The 24,090-nt window shown below is 34.6% G+C and overlaps 1 protein-coding gene and 1 pseudogene across 2 annotated transcripts in view; one reads left to right on the top strand and one right to left on the bottom strand.

Moving 5' to 3' along the window:
* The window catches only part of BMPR2 (bone morphogenetic protein receptor type 2), a 134,306-nt gene that overhangs the window by 26,000 nt on the left and 84,216 nt on the right, over positions 1–24,090 (bottom strand). For both annotated transcript variants that reach the window (XM_033111423.1, XM_033111422.1), the window contains 4 exons: positions 4,398–4,508; positions 3,525–3,616; positions 1,500–1,730; positions 681–795 (listed from right to left, as the gene is read on the bottom strand). In XM_033111423.1, the coding sequence (XP_032967314.1) occupies positions 681–795; positions 1,500–1,730; positions 3,525–3,616; positions 4,398–4,508 (549 nt within the window). The remainder of the gene's footprint in view (positions 1–680; positions 796–1,499; positions 1,731–3,524; positions 3,617–4,397; positions 4,509–24,090) is intronic.
* LOC117025904 (calmodulin-1-like) lies at positions 19,875–20,843 on the top strand (annotated as a pseudogene).

Here is a 24,090-nt window from a genome sequence, read left to right on the forward strand (position 1 = left end):
GAAAGAAAAAACATTTCATTCTTATTGAAGCCTTTATTTTTTCCTCCTGATAGATTTGACCAAACCTAATTCTAGCTAAGAGACACACTGACTTATAAAAAGATACATTTGAGTTTTATACTAAAGTCCAACCTACCTATGGAATAAAGATCCATGTGAAATTAAAACTAAAGAAGTGATAATGCATTGCAGTTCAGGTAAATAAGCAAAAGAAATACAATGAAAATACAATAAAGCCTAGCTAAGAGGTTCTTAAATGAATAGATGAACTTAAAAAGGCCTTAGCAGCCCTAGAATCAAAAGAACACTTTTTAAAGTATGCCCACATGAAGGGGATCACTTCTTAAGTTATAGAAATGTCTACCCACTATGCTATACACTTATAACTAATATAATGTTGAATGTCAACTGTAACTGAAAAAAAAAAATTTAAATAAAGTATGCCCTTAAGAGAAGATTTAATCAAATTCTCAGTGGTATCCATGATCCCTCTAGAGTCTTCAAGATTTTTTCTTATCCTTCCTGTCACATTTCAAATACATTTCTCATGTCATCTGGCTAATAATGAATTTGGATATTATATAAAATATACTTTTACTTTGAAGATATGAATAAAAATTCCCTTTGTTAATTTTGTCTCCAGATTGAGTGTCATTCATCTTCTACTCATTGTCTCTTACCTCCTCGTGGTAATTCTGTATGAAGATAAGCCAGACCTCTAGTCACAGAATGAGCCAGACGGCAAGAGCTTACCCAGTCACTTGTATGGAGACTCAGATACTTGCATAGAGATCCCTATATAGAGGAAGTAATATCCAAAAGAAAAAAGAAAAAAAAGGGTGGAATTAATTTACTTTAACATGAGAAGGTAAGTGAGCAGCCTTATAAAGGATTTGTATAGGTTAGGATTCCATGGAGATCTAAAGAATTATGACATTTCAGAATCTCGAAAGAGTTGGTGAGACATTTCTGTGGGTAGAGAGATGGAAAAAAGAATTTAAACATTATCAATTTTTATTTTTCCAATATTAAAAATTATGAAGGGCTATTTCATTTTAAACACTTTGATTCATCAAATTAAGACAGAAAAAACGTCTTTAGACTCCTTTATACTGTTTTCTCTTATTCGCACAAACAAATTATATTGTTATGTTTTACAAGCAGAAAACACGAGGTTTTGTAAACATGTATGTGTCAGTGCTCCTCAAACTGCTCATCCACAAAGTATTTAGTGCCACCCAGGGATTGTTGGGATGAGGAGCTTGCACCAGAATGAATGTTAATCAAAGCACTGCTTCCTTCATCAAGAAAGTCAGTGGGGGGATTAAATGGTTAACTAGTGACTTAGCCAACTCACCTTCCGGTGTAAGATCTTTATCTCATTGTAGACCCTTAAGAACCAGTTTGCAAAACAGTAATGTTCTACATAACAGTGGTCCTCTTGAACATCTGATTGACTGCTCATATAAATGTCAGTTTATTTTTTATGAAGAACTTACATTGGGATAATACTCCATCACAAGCAAATACTCCATGCGTCCATCTGCTGTGACTCTCTCATCTCCAACTATGAAGCGAGCAATGTTGTCATGTTCCATCAAAGGCACTCTGTAAATGTTCTTCTCATTGATAAAATTCTGACGGTTTGCAAACGAAAACACTTTTACAGCAACTGGACGCTCATCTAAGGAACCTTTGTATACTGCTCCATATCGACCCCGGCCAATCAGCTGCAAATTTATTTTAAAAAAAGCAAGAGTTTTAATTCATATCACAACTGAACAATCAAATTTACTAAATAAAGTGTAAGTCTATATGTGTGTCACAGCTCTCTATTGCTTAAAGTTTAAATTACTCCATTATCAAGGAACTAATAAAATCCACATCTTATATGGCTCAGGAAGCTCCTACTAGACTCAGGCCTCCCACAAATAGCAACCATAAACTCTGAACAAAATTGTAAAAAAAAAATCTAAAAGTAATGGAGAATAAACAAAAAGAGGTAGAGTCTGAGGGGAGTCAACACTTAGAAGAAAGGAATGGTATAGGATGAGGTACCCATTTTTCGCCTGAGAGCAGGCTGAAATCAGCACTGTGCAGTGGAGCTAAAAATGCAGTAGAAAATCCATAATGTTTCTGGCCCCAAGAACCAGAGGGCAGAATTTGGCGCAACCAAGGTTGCTGGAAAGTGAGGGGAGAATTCCAGAACGGAGAGTCAGACAGTGGGGAACCCAGTGAATGCATGGGACAAATTTCAACTAAACACGACGAGTTTGCAGTATGTCCAACCAAGACAACTGCATACTAAAACAAACATTGAAAATGAACACACTTCAGAAGAAGCTAAAGAACACAGGGTCTCCACAATATAACACTCACAATATCCAGGATACAATAAAAAAATGCTCAATACACAAAGAACCAGGAAAATGTAACCTGTTATCTTCATTTTTGGTCTCTGGGAATTTCTCTCACTTTTTACTGAAAACAGGTTAGGCACTTACCACCACTTATTTAGGGACATTTGTTATATTTCATTCACTATTTCTAGGTTAAAATTTAAGAAACAGATAAACTGCCCTTTAGAAAGGTAACAATACATACTAAATCAGCAATGTTCGGGAATGTTTATTTTCCTCAGTCTAGGATGAAATCCTATGGTTTTAATTAGTAATTTTTTTAATTTAAGTAAATTGGACATCTTATTATATATGAATTAGCCACACTTACTTCTTCTGTGAATTGGCAGTTCATCTCTTTTGTCCATTTTTTATGGATTATTTCTTTTATGTTGATTTATACTAACTCTTTTTCAATTCTTTGTTTCTGTGTTGAAATACTTATTTTGCATTTGGCTTTTAACTTTGTTATATTTTTCTCTCAAATGGAAGGTTCTTAAAATATTTTATATATTTAAATCTACCGTATCTATTATTTAACATTCTCTGGTTTGGAGATCATAGTTTATTTATCCTATTGATCACAATAAAACTTTCAACATAGGTTCTGAGAAATTACCAAATGAAAATTAAATTCTATGGAATGTATAATAGTTGTATGTACCTATGAAAAATATATTCACACACAAAGAATATTTATTTGGCACCTACTATGGATTCCTTGCCTGGCACATTATTCTCAGCATTTCACATATCTTTATTCCCATACTCTGTTCAAGTCTGTACTCAAAGATCATTTTCTTTCTAAATATACTTTAACAACCCCCTTTCCATAACTTTCTTATCTCCTTATCTGTTTTACTTTTCTCCATAGCACTTACTACTACTTGATATAATATACATTCGTTTACCTGTTTGTAGACTCTCTCCCACTAGAATATAAGACTCGAGAGATACCGATATTGTTCGTCTACATTCTCAGTGCCTAGAATAGGCCTTGGCACTAAACTGATATTCAATAAATGCTGGTAGAATAAATGAATGAATGATTTAGTGTGCGAATGAAGACACTGTCTCAGATTATGAGAGCAGAAAGAATGGTCCATGATCTAAGAGCAATCTTACCTCCAACAGTTTCAGATTATCTAGGTCAAGAGAGGGCTCTGATGCTGCTGCCTCCATCATGTTCATACTGTGAAGACCTTGTTTACGGTCTCCTGTAGGAACAGGCAAAAGAAGTTACTAATGTGTGCTTCTCTTAAAATGAAGATCTTTATTACACATTGTATTATATTACTGTTAAAAGGAAAAGCCACCAAAGGGTAGGTAGCAAGACTTACGCCTGATGTAAATAGAAGTAAAACTATTAACTAAACTAGGAATCATCTATAAACAAAGATGAATAATGAATAACACAAAGCTGAATTCTGGCAGATGACTGCAGCAACAGACCTAGTTTAAAACCTTAAGAAATATTGCCAAACATTAAAAATAGTTTTATTAAAGTTATTCAAGTCAATAAATGAGTTATTCAAGTCAAAAATGATTTCCTAAAATGCTCATCACCCTGAATTTATTAGAACCAACTGAACATTTGGTGATACTGAGGAATTACTGTTCTTTTTTTTTTAAGATGTGAAAATGGTATTGTGGTTATATATTTTGTAAGTCCTTCTACTCAGAGATAGTACTAAATTATTTATAAATAAATGAATGTTATCGGTGATTTCTTCAAAATAATCCAGTGGCACAGAAGGGTATAGTGAGTGGGTTATAGATGATACACAGATTTGGTAATCACTGAAGGTAGGTGATTATGTATTTTGTATATGTTTGAAACTTCATAAAAACTAGTGGAAAAAAGTTTGTTAAGACAGAAAGATGGGAGCTACTGTACCACAGAGATGTTTTTTAGCATGGAGATTTTTTAAAGGAGAAAATAAATTTTGATTAAATGGCATGTTTAAGAAACAATAGGATAAAAAGTGGTATTTTTACCTGTCAGCATCCTGTATCCGAAGCATAAGGCAACTATCAAAACAGCTAATACAGAGACTGATGCCAAAGCAATGATTATTGTCTCATCTCGGTTAAATGAATGAGGTGGACCTAAAAGAAAACAAATTTTAAAATGCAGTTATCCTTAAAGAAGATGTGAGCTGGCCTGGGCCTGGTGGGTCAGGTGGTTGGAGCGCCGTGCTCCTAATGCTGAGGTCGCCGGTTTGATTCCCACATGGGCCAGTGAGCTGCGTCCTCTACAGCTAAGATTGTGAATAACAGCTCTCCCTGGAGCTGGGCTGCCGGAGGTTGGCATGCGTTGCCGCAGGCTGCCGTGTGCTGCCATGAGTGGCTGGCTGGCAACCGACTGCCTCAGCTGGGATGCAGCACAAGGCTCATAATACCAGCATGAGCCAGGGAGCTGTGTCCTACACAACTAGATTGAGAAACAACAGCTTGAACTGGAATGTGGGGGTGGAGGGCAGGAGGAAGAAAGGGGGAAAAAAAGATGTGGTACATATATACGATAGAATATTACTCGGTCATAAAAAAGAATGCAATCTCACCATTTGTGACAACATGGATGGACCTCGAAGGTATTATGCTAAGTGAAATAAGTCAGACAGAGAAAGGCAAATACCATATAATTTCACTTATATGTGGAGTCTAAAAAGCAAAATAAATGAACAAACAAAACAGAAACTCATAGATAGATACAGAGAACAAATTGATGGTTGCCAGATGGGAGAGGGCTTGGGGGACTGGATTAAAAATGTGAAGGGATTAAGTACAAATTGGCATTTACAAAATAGTCATGGGGATGTAAAGTACAGCATAAGGAATATAGTCAATAGTACTGTAATAACTATGTATGGTGTCAATAATAACTATGTATGGTGTCAGGGAGTACTAGACTTACTGGGGGGATCACTTCATAAATTATATAAATGTCTAACCCTTATGCTGTATACCTGAAATTAATAAAATATTGTGTGCCAACTGTAATTGAACAAAAAATTTTTAAATATGGTTATCCTTTTTTTTCCAGTATTTTGTTATGTACTGACAGAAAGTCTGTATCACTATATAGTGAAATCAGCAATGTTTTTACATCAAAGGAAATAAACAATAAATTTGTGATAACAGCAAATTGTATATTTTATCAGACAGATTATCTTATACAGATGTAACACTGAAACACCTGTTAGCTATGCTCCTAATTATTAAAATATCAACTTATCATGGAACAGCATAGACAGAATAGTGTGACACAAGTATAAGACAACAATCTTTGGAATCACATTTGGTTTTAAGACTTAACATCACTCTCTATGGCTTTTAGTAAGTTTTTTGACTTTTCTGATCTTCAATGCTCCCACTTATAGAAAAATACTCTCTACCTCACAAATCTCTGTGAGGCTTAGATGGGAGTCTAAGTACTTAGTACAGACAGTCTTGAGTATATATCATCTATGCAATAAATGGTAGTTATGTTTATCAATACTGATATTACCATTATTGATGAAAAGAGCATGGCTTTGCAGGCAGTTAAATCTGAACTGGACTTGTAACTCAGTTCTTTTACTTACTGTATGATCTTCGAAAAATTTCTTCACCTGCCTGAGCCTGTTTATACACTTGCAGAAAGGGAACACACATATCTAAATCACAGGCCTATCATGAGCATGTAATTCATTTCATGTGTTAGTTCCATTCTATGGATCAAATCATGTCTAGAGAAACAACTTTTAGGATGGATGTCCACAAAGGGAGTACATCCAGAAAACATAACAGTATGAGAACTCTGAAATGTGATGGGTAGAAAAAACTAGAACTGTGCAGTATGTTAAAGGAGAAAATTTGAGAGCATATGATAGCTGTCTTCATGTGGAAAAATGACTTGAAGCTACAGAATAACAAGATCCAATTAGTGTGTTCACAGCAGTTTTTATTAGCTCAGCATACAGAAGAACTTAAGGCTTACAAAAAGTGCTGTCTAAAATGGTATGAGTCACCCTATGAAATAGCTGTTCATCTTTTTTTTAACTATAGGTATTCATGCAGTATTTGGTAATAATGACCAGAGGCTGGGCTTGATAACTGCTAATATCCTTATTTAATCATCCTTTACACTCAGTCAAAATCAAGCATATTGTATTTTAAGTGTTTCTCACTTTGGACATTATAATTATGTGTTGTATCAAACTAGAAGCCTCCATGGCAATGTCAGAAGCTTCTATGGCAAAGAGTTCCTCAGATGGACATTCCTGTTCTAAATGAATGTATCTGTCTCATTCAAGTCAAGCACATGAATATTAAAATGTCAAAACAATATTTCTATTGAAGGATCTGTTGAAGCACTGTAATGCTCTTTTAATTTGCAGGACATTTAATGGATTTTTATAGACTTTACCATATTGATCATTGTAACTACTTTTAACATATAGAATAAGCTATAGGAAGAAAGCTGCATATAAAAACTCATTTTGTCATTAGGCATCACCTCTCACACACTAGGATGGCTATGATTTCAACACACACACACACACACACAAATAAATAAATAAATAAATAAATAAATAAATAAATAAATAAATAAATAAATAAATAAATAAATAAAAAGTGTTGGCAAGGATGTGGAGAAAATAGAACTCTTGTATATTCCTGGTGGGAATGTAAATGGTGCAGCTGTACTAGTAAACGCTTTGGAAGTTACTCAAAAAGTTAAATATAGAATTACCTAAGACCCAGCAATTCCACTCCTAGGCACATACCCAAAAGAACTGAAACCAGGTGTTCAAACAAAAACTTCTATAGGAATGTTCATGGCATCACTAATCACAATAGCTAAAAGTAGAAACGACACAAGTGTTCATAAACTGACAAATGAATAAGCAAAATGTGGTTTATCCATACATTGGATACACTAAAGGTCACATATTCTATTATTCCATTTATATGAAATATCCAGCATAGGCAAATTCAAAGAGACAGAAAGCAGACTGGTTACCAGAGGCTGGGTGATGGGAAAACCTGTAGTGATGCTCATTAGGTATGCAGTCTCCTTTTGGGTGATGAAAATGTTTTGGAACTAGATAGAGGTGATGATTGCACAGCACTGTGAATATACAGAATGTCAAGCTTTAACATGGTTAATTCTGTGTTATATGAAATACAGTATACATTTTTCCTTCCTTCTTAAACTAAATATATTGGAGTAAATTCTTTTTTCTATGTGACTGGGGACATAATTTTGAATATCAATCTGTGGTGATACTCTAGGGCATCTGAGGACTTCTCAGACCATTAAGTGTTTTTAAATGATTGCAACTGATTTCCAATGTTTCCACCTTATCCTTTGTCTGCTATCTCTTTGTGATGTTGTCAATGTGCTTGCCTTAATGTTTTGTTTTTTTTAAATCTAGTTTGGGCTTTAAAAACAGATGGCCTAACTTGTTATAAGTGAATGTAAAGTGTAAGAAAACAGACTAAAAGATGAAGGGACTTTTCTAAAACATTATGAGTTTTAATTTTGTAGTGTCTATTGTGGCTACTTATAGTGAAGAAATCTCACAGTTACAGGCCTGGTACTGCGGCAGTCCATGAAATTAGACAGTATCAGAAATCCACTGAAATTGATTCCCAAACAGCGTTTGGTGTGAGAAATTGCTCAAGATGTCAAAAACAGATCTGCGCTTCCATACTGCAGCTATTGCTGCTTTGCAGGGGGCAGGTGAGGCCTGTCTGGCTGGCCTTTTTTGAAGACACCAGCCTGTGTGCTATCCATGCCAAATGTGTACAATGATGCCAAAAGACATTCAACTAGGATGCCACACATGTGCTTGAGAGAATCCCCTCTCATAGGAAAAACTGCATTCTCCAAAAACATTCTTTTTCTCTTCTTGTTATTGGTAGTTCCGAATGTCAGACAATGTTTCCCCATACGGTAAAAAGGTACCTACCTAAGTGTATGATTGTGAGGGGGAAAATAGAGAACAGAAATCAGGTATTGACAGTTTTTTCCATTTTTATTTGTATGTGAATTTTTAATATAAATGAGGGGACATAGAGCGTTAATGCAAGTCAAAGTGTTTCAATGAACAAGTTTCAAGAGTTCAGCTTTATACCAATTATAAACAAACCTGTTAAGTGTTTCTGAACAATGCCAGAGTCTGGATATTTTAAAAACAAGTAAATTTCTTAATGACAGCAACTAAGTGGTATTTCTAGAATTTTTATCATAGAGTAAATTCTGTCCATTCACTGTACTGTTCTGAGTTCTCCTGTATGCAAGTATGTTTTTAATGTTTGTTTTCTGTGCTATTCCTATAACTTTGCTATTAAAATACATTAAACTATTTTTTAAAGAAGTGGGTATACTAGGTGACTTTTAAAGTCCTTCTAATTCCAAAATTCTGTGTGAGTCTTCCAATGTTTATTGAAGGCTCAGCATTCTCTTTGCTTTTATTATTAAATTTACAAAGAAACGGCAACATATTTACAAAAACTATTCATTAACCCAAAATCTGAAATAGAAATGATTAATTCATTTAATAGGGAGGATGAAAAAAGTATTAAATAGATTTTTTAAACATGTTAAAAACCATGCTAATAGTTAAATATCTCAAATGGAAAACTTCCTAGGATATGTCACATGGTCTAAAAATATGAAATCCCTGAAAAACTGCCAGGAAAAATATTTCGGCATGTGTACTCACATATGTGTGCAATAAGAGGCCTTTAACAGAATATTCCTTTTGTTTGTTTGTTTTTTAATCCTTTTTTTCTTTTTATATATTTATGCTATACCTGAAATTGTCTCGTTCCCCTAGCCCTAATAAACCCTCTTCTTCCTCCCTATTAGCTTTCTCAGTTCGATACTCAGCCAAATGTAAACACTGCTATGTATGCCTGCCTGCAGTGGCTAGGATTGTACAAGCAAGTGCTTCCTGAATGCAGAACAGACAGGGAACCCCTGTCTGCCTCATTGGAGCCTGGGATGTTTCTGTTTACAAAGCCTGGAGCCAGGCAGGGGCCACTACTGGAGGCGTGCTGTCTGCTTCCTTGCTACACTCAGCCTTTGTCTGGGTCTGTGTCAAAGAAAGAACAACATTGTTGCATGTGCAGCAAGCAACAAAGGAAATCTTAAATATAACATGCTGGTGGTTATGTTGGCTCCTAAATCTTTTACAACTCTGTATGAAAAGGCAAATTTAGGGATTAGGTTGTTTTTAACATTTTTTTAAAGCAATGTACTTTTCATAAAAGCAGAGAAAAGCATATAAAATCAAAACAGTTAATGTGATCAATCAGTTAAATTAATTCCTTAGCAAAATAATTCAGATCCCTAAACATCATTTCTGTAATGATACATTAGGCAGCTCAATGTTTTGAACAAATATTTTTATAAGGAATAAACAATGTTGGTTTAATATGTTTAGAATGGCAACTATACAGTAATCATAATCAGATTAATGTTTATGTTTAATGTCCTAAAAACAAGTTGAGAGGAGGCAGATTTCTTGATATTTTTTTCCAAGTTGGTATTTGACACTGACTATTTAAGACTATTTTAAATTTAACTTGCCTTAATCATTGTGAATAGACTTAGTTTGTAAGAAACAAACACGACAAATAACAATAAACAAAAACAATCCATACTTTGCTGAGTCCAGGCATTTTATGGCTAAATTATAAAAGGAATAGTGGAAAACTAAGGGAGAGAGAAAGAAAAACAATCTGAATTAAACAAACAAACAAAAAAGGTTTGAAAAGAAAATAGGAAAGACAGCCAATGCTTATCTTTCTTAACTTATTTCTTTAATTAAAGAATAAATTAAAACAGTTATTTACATTTCATTGGAATAAAGTCATTAAATAAGTGAAAAAATAGCATTTAAGTAAATAGATTAAGAATTTTTAATAAATGCAAGAAAAATGAAGATAAAGATTAATCTGCAGACTTGCTACATTTTTTTAAAAATCCATTGAAAGTATAATGAAAACACCGTTAAATATGTTCTCAAAATGTTTTTGGTATAATTCTACCAAGCATTAATTGCCTCTATTCTGATGAGAATTTATTTTTTAGCTTTCTACATAGACTAAACCAAAAGGTATTATTACTCCATGTAACAGTTTTGAAAATAATCACTTAATACTTCTTAGAAAGCACCAATCAAGATCCCAAAAGCCTAATTGAGTAAGAAAAGTGAATTTGGGCCTAAATTAACATTAGAAAAATGGAAATCTAATCACTTCAATATTCGTTATTTAAAACAAAACCACATAAAAATTCTCACAATACAGAATCAAACCTAAGAATCAAATCACTCCGAGATCCCTACTCAATTTTCCTAACTGGTCTACAAATGATACTTCTAAATTCACAATACACACCTTGTTCTCGGAAAATGACCATGAAATAATTTAACTATAAAACTGGAAGTTATTTATCTTCCAGCGTTTTGTGCCTTGTTTCTTTGTTCAATAATATGTTTTGAAGACTTAACCATCTTTTTGTGTACAGATGAAATTCATTCAGGGTTGCTTTTCTATATAACAAATACAGTTATTTTCCCCTGTAATGAGTCTAGGACTTATTATAATGATAATTAAAAGATCATTGTAAGGTAATCCCTATGAAGCATCACAGAAACATTCCTCAAAGGTATACATTTGGTTTTTCAGTTCTATTTAGTACTTTTAAACTATCCAGTTTTGTTGGAAAGAGAAAAATATTAAACAAAGCAGACAAATGAAAAGGCTGCACATCCTCTTGCTGTTTCTAATTTTTTGGCAGCAGAGGCAGTAGTAGCTAGCAACCAAGAAAGCCAGAGTTAATCAAAGATGCACTCTAGGGTAGGAACAGAGCAGAAAGAAAAGCATGGAGATTGAGAGATAGGATAGAGAGGAAATACGCATACTAAACAGGGCTTTATGAAATTAGCATTTTCAGAAACCATCCTTAACACTGCAGGTATTCCCCCAATCTCGGAAAGTTCACTTTATGCCACTCCGTTTTTACAAAAGATCTACATGAGTACCTGTTTTCGCTAACCAAAGAAATCTGAAGAGGATTTTCACTTTTACAAAAAAAGGAGGAAAGCAAAAATAGCATTCAACGTTTCTTTTGCAGCGATCCATCAGAGAGGCAGCTCGCAACCCGAGCACTGCCAAGCTTTTGCTGCAGGAACTACACTCAATATCTTAGTATCAAGCTGCCATAGCTTTGAACTGTGACTGTGAACATCTGTGCTTTTTATCTCGATTTATTTTGTGCATCTGTTAGCAGCAAGATGGGTCCTAAGGTAATTGCCTCTTTCCTTTACACCATTTCGGCTTACAAAATAATTTCATAGGAATACTCTGCTTCGGATAGCAGAGGAAACCTGTATCTGCAACCACTGGAATCCTTGAGATTCATCTCTTCAAGAGTTCCCAGGCTGTTCCTTTATCCCCTAACCTCAAAGTACCTCCTATACCTTATTTGACAATTCTTTAAGAGGGACCTTTTAAACATACACATCCGGTCTTCCATGAAAGGGTTACGAGTAAAATGAATAGTGTCTCCATCAGATCAGCATTGATTATTCTCACCCAAATTGTCCATAAATATTTGCTCAGTTCCTATAAATTCCACTCCTTAGACAGTGAGAGTAGGGAGGTAAATTGACAGAAAACCTGGGGCAGTGATGAGGCCATCGGAGTTTAGAACAACTGGTGCTGGTACTGGATCATTTTCCAACATAGGCACTTTTTCCCATCTCCTTAGCTTTGCTTTCCCCAAGCTCTCTCTTGTTACATTTTCTTCTCTGTTATGTTCCTTTCTTTCTTCCTGTACATGTTCCTGTCGGAAAACCTGTCTTAGAGGCATTCACATGTCCTGCTTAGAAGCACTAGTGACATTCTGGGCAAGGCAGAAAATTCTGTTTAGTCCAACTCTATCATGGTTTTCAAACAAAGACAACAAAAACCTTAGCTATGAATTTTGTGAGGTAAAGGTGAGATAAAAGCAACTTAAGTTTAAATAGTATTTTAGTACTGTATAAAATTGCAAACCAAACCACATTAACCTTTTTAAATGAGTGGTGGTTTAAAGATCCAACTTTAAAAAAATCATCAACTAAAAACTCTGATGTGACAAAAACCAAAAATGATTGATCCTTATAATAACAGCCAGGCTATATTAAACAATGTAGAAAATTATATAACGAAAACATTTGTATTAAAAGCTAGCAGAGTGGGAAATAATTTTGATTTATACCATTTGTGGGTACATTTTGGATGTCCATTCTTATATACAACAATGGTTGTTTTAAAAAGAGTGAAGAATTTATAACATACGAAAAAGAGTTAGTACTAAATATATAGGTGCTAAAAGAAATCTGCCTTTTAAATTTAGAAAGCTTCCAAAAATTCTCACTGCCTTGTAAGAGAGCTACATCCACATTCTTGCCATGGCCTCATGGTAGATGGAATGTACCCCCCAACACACCTTGACTTTAAACTTTGCCATGGGACTTACTCATACCAATGGGAAATTGGCAAATATAAAACAAACAGTGATCTAACATACGCATGGGTAATTGTGTTTGCACTCCTTGTGATCAAATAATACACTATGAGAACTAATTATGAGTTGATGCTTCCTCTTGATACTGAGTCCCAGAAGGAGAAGCACTGAACTGACCCTGAAGCCTGGGGCTAAGTCCAGCCTGTATCAGGCAAACTCCCAGCTGATCTCAAGACCTGTGATCATGAGGATAAATTCTTGTTGTAAAAGCCACTGAGCTTAGAGGTGACTTATTGATGAAGTATTATTGGCAATAACTGACAAATATATGAACATACCCACTACTACCCATGTAACGTTTTATGGAGATATGTGCAAATGTATACTATTTTCAGTTATCTAAAAATTAGGTATTTTGGAATAGTTTAGAATAAATTTTTTTCTAGTTCTGCCCATACTTTTCCTCACAATTGTAGACTCAGCATCCAAACAAAAGAGCCTATAGTTAATACCTATAACCCCACTATTGGCTATAGAATGAATTTTTAACATTGAAAAATTAATTATATTTTTTTATTTAAAGCATAGCACACACTTCAGTGTTTTGTGGGGTAAGACATGCAATACAAAGATGAACACTTTATTTCCCTTTTGTGAACTCTAGTTTTTCAAGATGAAAAGTGAGTGTTCTGGACATTGGTTGCACAATAGTGTGAATGTACTTAATACTATTGAACTATATACACACTTAAAAATGGTTAAGATGGTAAATTTCATTGTGTGTGTTTTACCATAATTTAAAAAAACAGTCTAAGAGAATGGTTTACACCTTTTTTAGATGACTTTTTATTTTTAAAATATCAAGGATATCACATATACAGAAAAGCCAGAATTCCGTAGTACGATTTCCAGTATTTATATAATGCTTCATAGATACTGTTAGCACTTATTTCAGTGTATTTTTAACGTTTGAAAAATGAAATAAAAACGTTAATTTCCTTTTCCTTCACTTCAAAACACTGACTTCTGGTCAATAGCTTTAGTGACTAGATATTTCATGTGACTTGCTCAGTGTTTTTGCACTGAGAGTGTCCGATTAATGTTTTTAAAAGAGAAAAGAAGAGATCTTTTTACTTCTTTAAAATACACTGTGGTACACAAAAATCTTCTAAAACATGAAATGAAGAGGCTCAGGACAGATTCATAAAAAGAAGTCCATGGTAAAGAAATAATTGCAAACTACTGTTTGTGTGCAAAGAGAGAGAGAGAGAGAGAGATCTGTTGAAACCGCTTTTTAAATCTCATATAAATATTAGTAGGAAAAATTCTATTTCATGGTAATAAAAAAAAAATCCCAGGCAGAAAAAAAATACTTCAGAAAATCTGAAACAGAAATTAAAGAATGCCATTTCTTTTCTCCATCTTAAAATACTTCAAAACAAGTCAGCATGAGTTTCTCTTAACACCTAACCATTCAAATGTTGCTTTATTGTAACACTAAACCAGTAAATCTTGTTGAGGAAGCCATTTGCACCAAACCTGGTCTAGCTACATCAGTCTTCCTATCAATCAATCATTAATTCATTCATTAATTTAACCAATTATTGAACATTCTGGAAATGGCTGGGAATGAGTAGAAAACATGGGGATATGTAATACAGTAGGTTGACACCCGTGGAATGATTCTAGGATTGAAAGGTAATCAGATGAATTGGCAAGAGTATGAGAAAGTCTAAATAATTTCAAAAATTTGGGGCGGCCAGATGGCTTAGTTGGTTAGAGCCAGCTCTCAACAACAAGGTTGCCAGTTCAATTCCCCATGGGATGGTGGGCTGTGCCCCCTGCAACTAAAGACTGAAAACGGCAACTGGACTTAGAGCTGAGCTGTGCCCTCCACAACTAGATTGAAGGGTAATGACTTGGAACTGATGGGCTCTGAAGACACACACTGTTCCCCAATATTCCCTCCCCCAAAAAAAAATTTGTTAAGACTTTATAATACTTAGTAAATGACTGAATGATTGAATAAATGGGAAGTGAAGTTAGCCAAAAAATGGTCCACTGATACAAATACTAGGGCGACTGCATCCCTGATAATGCAACTTCTCCTTGCTATTTTAATAAATGCCATAGTAGACTTGAGGATATGGATGGAATTTGGAACAGAACTGTAAAGCTGGCAAAGAAAGTCTGGAAAATACTTCTCCTCTCCACCTTTTGCCCCACTTCTTACATTTGGAGTATAAACTCCAAAGCCCCCGAGTTTCTCTGCCCACCAGCATTCCCCATTACTGATCAAATTAGCAAAGAAACAAACCAATGAACAAAAACATTAAAAAACACACAAAAATAATAATAACTTATGCCCTTGTGTACCACTTTGAATTTCAGAAAAAATGTTGAGTATCAAACTATAAACAAAGATGGTGAAACTAATCAAGGGATCACAGCAGTTAAAAGAAATTAGGAATCACACTTTTCTTTCAAGCACAAGAAAATATCTTTCAAAGTCTTAGCTTTACTATATGCAACTAAATCTTCCTAGTACAAATGCCACTCTCTGGTGTGCAACACTATTTACCTAGAAAGTCAGGACTTGATCTGTTCTGCATTAATGCTACTTCTGAAGTTTAAGTATCTTCTTTATTTTTCATTTTTTGAACAGGTAATACATGACATGAATATCTCAAGATAGTCACTGAAAAGTCTCCTTCATACTCCTAGTCCCCCTTAAACCACACTCCCCCATACACATACACTCATATATCTAGAAGTAATTAATATTTGTACTTTCTTGTGTGTCCTTTCAGAATTTCAAATATACGAACATACATGCAGAAGCAAATTTGAATATAAGGTTATATCCACCCCACACCTCCAATTGCAATACTTAACAATATACCAAGGAGATCTTTCTAAATTAGTTCAGAGAAAGCTTTAAATTCCTTCTTTTAAGCTTCTTACTATTCTGTTATACTGCCGTACCAGAATCTTTTAACCTGTTCTCTATTAATGTATAGTCATTTCTATTATGTTACTATAACAATGCTGCAATGAATGACTTTGTTTACAATCATTTCAAAAATGTGTATACATCTGTAGGATAAATTCTCAGAAATGGAACTAATGAATTTGGAATTTAGGTATTGTAAATCCAAAAGAGCATAATGATTAAAAAATAAAAAAATTCAACACAGTTCCAATTATCTTCTGGATGCATTCTCTGGTTTTTGTTTTCTTTCCCCATTAAATGGACTAAGGAATGAAAAATATAATATGCAGTGCATATCAACATTTAAAGTAGTCATTACCCACAAAACACATAAATGAACAAGAATGATCGTATGTGTATTACCAACCACAGTCCTGGGAGATCTCTGTGATTATCTGTAATCTCTGTTCCACCAGTTTGTAATCACACAGATTGTGATTCTGTGACATTACCAAACAATCTGAACACCCTGCAAACCACGTCATTACCACGCATTGTGTCTTAGCCAACTGTTTCTTATCTAGTACCATAGCACTATTTTAAAAATGGATAATCACTTTTTAAAAAATCATTTTAGAATACCACAACTGTTGAATGCTTCGGGTGCTTAGATTCTCAAATATTCAGGCAGCTCAGGCTATTATACATATGGATATTACTATATTATATTATATATTACATTATATTATTATATGCCATTCAGATTAGGCTAATAGAGTTGATTTATTTCCTAGGGGAAACTACATAAACAAAAGTTCTTGAGAAACGCTGCTCAGAAATTTTGAAGCTGCCAAAGCATCTTCTAAAGATCTCATGCTGCTGCCCCTAGAAGTAGATAACCATGCGGACAGGCAAAGGGGTGGGCAAATGAAGTAGTGGGAAAAAGGGAAGTCCATGACAATATCCTGAGGATGTTTGTAAATGTGCTTATTAAGAGAGCATATCACTACAGTCCAGGGACTAGAGGTACTAAAATATGCTTGAAAGAAGGCACCAGGGAGCAGGTGGGAAAGAAAGATCAGGGAGCTGAAGGGCAGTAGCACAGCTGGGCTGTGACTGGTTCTTGGGAAAAGAATTGCGACAAAAGGTTTCATATTGGAATAGAAATACCCCTTATCTTCATTTTATTTTTTTGTCCTGGTTCCCTTATTGCCTCTGTGAACCCTCAGAAAGTTATATTGTGTAGCTAAGAAAAAATAATGTGAGAGATTCTGTGATACCTATTGCGATACTGTAATAATGTGATGACCATAATAACGTGGGCGACAGGGAGCTAAGACTGCCCCTTAACTACTCCATCCACTCTGGCTTCATTCTCGTGTGCCTTCCTGAAACGCAGATAGAAAGCAAAAGGCCTTTTGCTAGACTCTTCTGCAGCTAGCAATTCAGATCTGATGTAGCGTCAGCCAACTGACTGCACTAAATGAAAGATCTGGAAGGCAGAGGTGAGATGGATCTGTTCCTCTGCTGTTTTTGAAAGCAAAATGGCTGGTGGAACTTTCAATTTTCCCTTTAGGGACCACCCAGATGTCTTTTTCTACCTGAGGGCTTTACTGCCTGGAGCAAGGACAAGAACATTTCTCAGTAGGGCTTCCATTGGCATTTTGGGTTAATACCTCAGTTGTGCAAGACTAACCCAAATGTTGAGGGATTTCAAAATCTCCAGTTTACGACATTCCCTACATGCCAACAGTCCGCCCACCCTAGTCATTGTCACAACCTTTAAAAATGCTCCTAAACAGTTTTAAGGATCTCTTCCAATTGGAGGAAGAACCCTTGCTTTGAGAAAGAAAGGATATTATATATAGTACATATATTCCTTTAATTCTCCACACAAATGGTCAGCTTAACATCATACAAAAAGGTAGAAAACAGGCAGACGAAGAATTGGTATCTCTCTTTGGAAATTGTCTGAGATATTTATATTATTTTGAAATACCAAATAATGAAACATATGTGGAAAGTTTACTACCCACACTGTGCACCGTAATTCCATTTTCTACTCACTTTGGGAATGAGGTACATGGGCAATTCTACTTAGAATCCAGAACGTTTAAAAGTGTTATTATGGACTGCCATGGTTCTTATATTTGAAAGAGAGTGTACCCTACGAATTATACTTAGCATAATTGATTTCCCTATTTTCACTAATAAGGAATATACCTGCCTAATTAGAGATTTTAGTCATCATGAGATCAAACTATTTTAACATGTTCTGTAAATAAAATCTCACTCAAGTAAAAAGATTCTGACTTATGTAAACCTATAAAGTCTTATTAAGCATAAATATGATTTTCAAGAGGTTTTTTTCCCCCAACACTGACAATAACTTACCCTAGAAACTTAACAGTTAAAGACTGTGGGCAAGGAGCTTCTAATGAATTTGTAGACTGAAAACTGAGAATTCTATATAATCGCAGATTCATACTTCAGAGTTACTACCAATAAGAATTTAAACAAAATAATTTGCCTGTGATAGTCAGAAAGCTCAAGCTAAATTGTTTCTCTGGCCTAGTGGGAGAAGAGGGCAATACTACAGAACTTCTCATTAACACAGGACATTTTTATGTTTGTATATTAAAGACCTCTGCAGGAATTTGGGTACATCCTCAAAATAGAAAGAACTTACAGTTTGAGTAGAAATAATCAATACTTTTGGAGTAGGAACACAACTCTAAGTCCACATGTACAAATATAGGAGGCTTGGAGATTCCTAAACTTTTAGAGGGAGTTAGTCTTCAGCAATGACCAAAATCATAAGATAAGAAAAATGCTGCAATGCAAGTTGTAATGCATCCCACAAAAAGTCACTTAAATTATTCAAAGTGTGTTATTTTATCAAACTTAAAAAAATGCCCATATTTAACAAGGAAGGAAATGTTACCATGCGCTTTATAAAAAACAAAACAAAAGAAACTTTCTAGCATATAAGACCTAAAGAACCTGATTAATTTTTAAGTCAAGATTTACTAAGAAATGCCTTCTACTACTTATCATTTCAGTGTGTCAATTACATCTGGAGTATTTTTTAGAATATAAAATGAAATTGAAATTTTATTCAAGTAGCTATACCTATCTATGGATATTTCCTCCTCAAACAAGACATAATCAGGGGAGTTAGAAAACATATTTGGAGGTATGTAATCACCTTGTATCTAAGTTATTGTTTAAACAATTAAATCAAATAACTAACTAAAACACAGTCTATCTGGATTTTAAATAATGTGTTTCGTCATGGGTATTTACTTTTCTTAATTAAACAAAGGAATCTTATTCATTTTCCCTAATTATGTGCATTTCTAAGATCTTCTATAGCAAAACAACGTTTTACACATACTAGGAGAGAATTAGTGACTTGAACTGAATAACATTCAATAAATGTTATTCAGTTTATACTGAATTGAATGTTATTCAGTTTATTCAGTCTACTACTACACAAACTACCCAATACTGACAGAAAAAAATATGGTTATGCAGAGGGCATGAAAAATACAAATTTATGCAAAGAACAATGTTTTCCATTTTTGCTTACTATAATGATTAGATATAGATGTAAAAACAGCAGGGATGGGGAGTAATAAAGTCAGGAATGGCAACACTGGGCATCTGATGGATGCTAAGCTGCCCAAATCTAAGTTCCAGATTTATACATAAGTATAATGGAAGTATACGAAACAGAATCACAGAATTTTGGGTGAGAACTTATTCTATCTACTATAGTTACAGATAAATATCTATCAGATATCTCCTGAGAATACCTAGATTACTCCAACCACAATTTAATATTATTATAATTTCTCATTAATTTCCTGTAGTAGGTTCAATTATGGCCCCCTTAGGGGCATATATATAGTCCACTCTCTACATGCCAGAATCTGTGAGTGAGGCCTTATTTGGAAAAAGGGTCTTTACAGATATAATTAAGGATCTTGAGATGAAATTATCCTAAATAGGATGGCTCCTAAACCCAATGACGGACATCCTTATAAGAGAAAGGCAGAGGGAGATTTCAGACAGAGGTGAAGGCCATGTAATGACAGAGGCAGAGATTACAATATGCAGCTACAAGCCAAGGAACACCAACAACTGCTGGCAGCTACCAAAAACTAGGAAAGACGCATGGAACAGAATTCCCCATACAGCTTCCAGAAGAAACCAATTCCACCAACATCTTGGCTTCAAACTTCTGGCCTCCAGAACTGTGAGAGAGTAAATTTCTGTTGTTTTAAGCTATGTTGTTTGCGGTAATTTCTTACAGCAGCCCTAGCAAACAAATACACTTCCATAGAATATTCCCATAGAAAAAAACATTTAGATGAAACCAGTCATACTTAGAATCATTACCTACATCTTAGAGCTATGTAATTAAAACACATGGAGGCGAGTCCCAGTGGAGCCAGCAAGCTAAGTACTTGTGTGGTTGTGTCTTGGAGACTGGCAGTGCTTGCAGCAGGGCTGACCAAGTGACTGGAAAACAGATTGCAGAATTCAAAGCTTTTTCACTATGTGACAAGGATGGTGACAGAACTAACAACAAAGGAATTGGGAACCATAATGAGGTCTCTTGGGTAGAATCCCACATAAGCAGAGTTATAGAACATGATTAATGAAGCAGATGCTGATGATGGTAACGGTACAAAGGACTTCCTGGAATTTCTGACAATAATGGCAAGAAAAATGAAAGACACAGACAGTGAAGAAGAAGAAGAAATTAAGGAGCATCTGTGTGTTTGATAAGGACAGCAGTGACTGTATTAGTGCATCAGAGCGTCACCATGTGATGACAAACCTTGGACAGAAGTTAGCAGATGAAGAGTTTGATGAAATAATCAGGGAAGCAGATATTGCTGATGATGGTCAAGTAAACTATGAAGATGTTGTACAAATGATGACAGCAAAGGGAAGCTACTGTACAATATGTGCTCAATTTCCTGTATAAAATTGTTTACCTTTTCCTTGTAACTTATATGTAAAAGGTTTCCCCCTACTGTCAAAAGACAAATATGCATGTATAGTAATTAGGACTTCATTCCTCCATGTTTTCTTCCCTTATGTTACTGTCATTGTCCTGCCTTATTTTAGAAAAGTGATCAAGTAATATGTTGCATGTGGTTTACTCTGTATAGATCTAAGCCCTTCTGCACATCTAACTTAAGTGGAGTTGGTCAAATGAGGGAACAACTGGGTTATGCTTTTTTTTAAGTTTTCATTAAGAACGTTAGCATGTTGTTGTTGAAGTATGGAGTTGCAACTTGCATGGACTATGGACAGTCAACAATATGTACTTAAAAGTTGCACTACTGCAAAACAGGTAAATTAACCAGGTACTCATACACTATTTTTTTGTACTGCTGTTCCCATACCCAAAACATTTTCCTTTATTGTTACTTACTTTTTAAACTTTGTTTAGCAACTTAAAGAAAAATCTGCTTGTAGCACAATTTGCCTCAAATCCATTCCATGTTATATATTTGTTTTTGAATAAAAAAAAATTTTTTACCCAATTTTACCAGGAAAAAAGGAAGAGAATCCCTTATTCCAGGGATACAAGGATGGTTCAACATCCACCAATCAATCAATGTGATATGACACATTAATAAAATGAAGGATAAAAATTATATGATCATCTCAATAGATACAGAAAAAGCATTCGACAAAATTCGACATCCATTTATGATAAAAAGTCTCAATAGAGTGAGAGGGAATGTACCTCAACATAATAAAGATCATATATGACAAGCCCACAGATAACATCATACTCAATGGGGAAAAGCTTAAAGCTTGTCCTCTACAATCAGAAACAAGACAAGGATGCCCACATTCACCACTTTTATTCAACATCGTATTGAAGTCCTAGCCAGGACAATTAGGCAAGAAAAAAAAGGCATCCAAATTGGAAAGGAAAAGTAAAACTGTCTCTGTTGGCAAATGAAATGATAGTAAATTTAGAAAACCCTAAAGACCACACACACACACACACACACACACACACACACACACACACACACACGAGTTAGAAGTAATAAATGAATTCAGTGAAGTTTCAAGGATACAAAATCAATACACAAAAATCAGTGTTTCAGTTTTGTGAGATGAAGAGAGTTCTGGAGTATAGTTATACAATAATATGAATGTATTTGAAACTACTGAACTTATTATACATTTATAAATATTTAATATGGCAAATTTTAGTCTCATTATCTGCGGTAGTTGTGTTCTACAAAATCATTGCAAACACAGAATTAGCAAACACTGAACCACTGCTCCTACGGGAAATACTGGGTTAGATTCCTATGAGCCTCTAATTAAGACATTTTCATCAACCCATAACCTTCTTGTATATGTGTTTCTGCTTAAAGATACCTTATTTATCAATGCATAGTGTTGATCCATTAACATTGAAGTCAGGGCTGATAGCACTTTAACACATGCCTGAAAGAAGCTTACTAACACATGTATTTTCTCCTTAAGGCACATCACAGCCTTCTTGCACTTAGGAACACTAGACAGCACTTCAGCAGTAGGGGACCATTTCAAACCAAAAATCACCAACAAAAGTGCAAAAAAAGTGGCACTAAATAGACTGTGAAAAGGACACTTGTTTATAGTATGAGAGTTGCAACAAGAAGGCAGAGCATAGCCTTGATCAGCCTTAGCTGGGAACATGCAGGTCAGGTGACTCAAATTTTTTGTTATTCTGTGCATGTCTCTGAATGACTGAGACAACACCACAAGTATTGATTTCAGGGTAACAAATTTTAGCAAGTAACAGAAGTCACAAACATGGAATCTGGGAATAATAAACATCAGCTGTATTTTATTCATTGTAAAAACCTTTAAAAGTATACACTTGAGAAAAATACAGAATATCAATTGTTTCAGGAATAACTTCTATAGGTTGTTTTTGGGGAGGGGGTATGAAAGATGTTGGAAATATATTGAAACAGAAAGATACTGAAACAGAACTATATCTTTGTTCTGTTTCTCAATTAGAAGGACATAGGAACTTGAACACATTTCATGGGAAACACAACAGTACTTCCTTGAAATTAAAAAAACAAATCACAGAAGATAGGCTGTCATATACAACATAAAAATCAGCAGAAAGTGTCCTTCATGATAAAAGGAGAATTAAATGAGGGAGGGTGTTTATAATAGTTGGTTTCTAAAAAGACTTTAGGCCAATTCTATCATTTATTGAAAGTTTACTATATGCTAGACACTTTACATACATTATCTTGTTTAATCTATACGACCATATAAATTAGACTATTATTCTGCATATGAGGTAATTATTACATAGAGAGACTAAGTTATGAGATCTAGGTTATGTTTAGCAAATAGAACAGCAAGGTTTTAACCCATGCTCTGAGATTGAGAGCCAATGCGCTTAATCATTATGTTATATAACCTCCCAAAAAAATCAAATGAATATTTTTGAAACATTTTACTTCCCTCCCTCAGATGATCCTAATTTTTTTTAGCAGTTGAATAGACTAATTTCGTATTATGGCTAGAAGAAAATGAAATCGCTACCTTGAAGAAGTATCTGCAGCCCCGTGTTCATTGCAGCATTATTCACAATAGCTAAGATACGGAAGTAACCCAAGTGTCCATTGACAGATGAATGAATAAAACAGATGCAAGATAAACACACACATGAATATTATTCAGCCATAAAAAAAGGAAACATTGGCATTTGCAACTATATGGATGAATCCCGAAGGCCTATGCTAAGGGACATAAGTCAGACAGAGAAAGACAAATACTATGTAATCTCATTTATATATGGAATGTCAAAAAAAAGAAAAGAAAAAGAAACGATCCCATGAACACAGAGAACACATTGGTCGTTGCCAGAAATGAGAAGTAGGTGAAAGGGGTGAAGAGAGTCAAAAGGTACAAACTTTCAGTTACAAAATAAAAAAGTTATGGGGACCTAATGCATAGCATGGTGACTAGAGTTAGTAATACTGTATTGCATATTTTAAAGTTGCTAAGAGAGTAAATCTTAAAATTTCTCATCACAAGAAAAAAAATTGTAACATGTATGGTAACAGACATTAACGAGACTTACTGTGGTGATCATAGCACAATATATACAAATAGTGAATCATTATGTTGAATACCTGAAACTAATAATGTTATATGTCAATTATGCCTCAGTTAGAAAACACATGTTAAAG

Source organism: Rhinolophus ferrumequinum, chromosome 8 (assembly GCF_004115265.2).
Source record: "Rhinolophus ferrumequinum isolate MPI-CBG mRhiFer1 chromosome 8, mRhiFer1_v1.p, whole genome shotgun sequence".
In the NCBI taxonomy this organism is placed as follows: Eukaryota; Metazoa; Chordata; class Mammalia; order Chiroptera; family Rhinolophidae; genus Rhinolophus; species Rhinolophus ferrumequinum.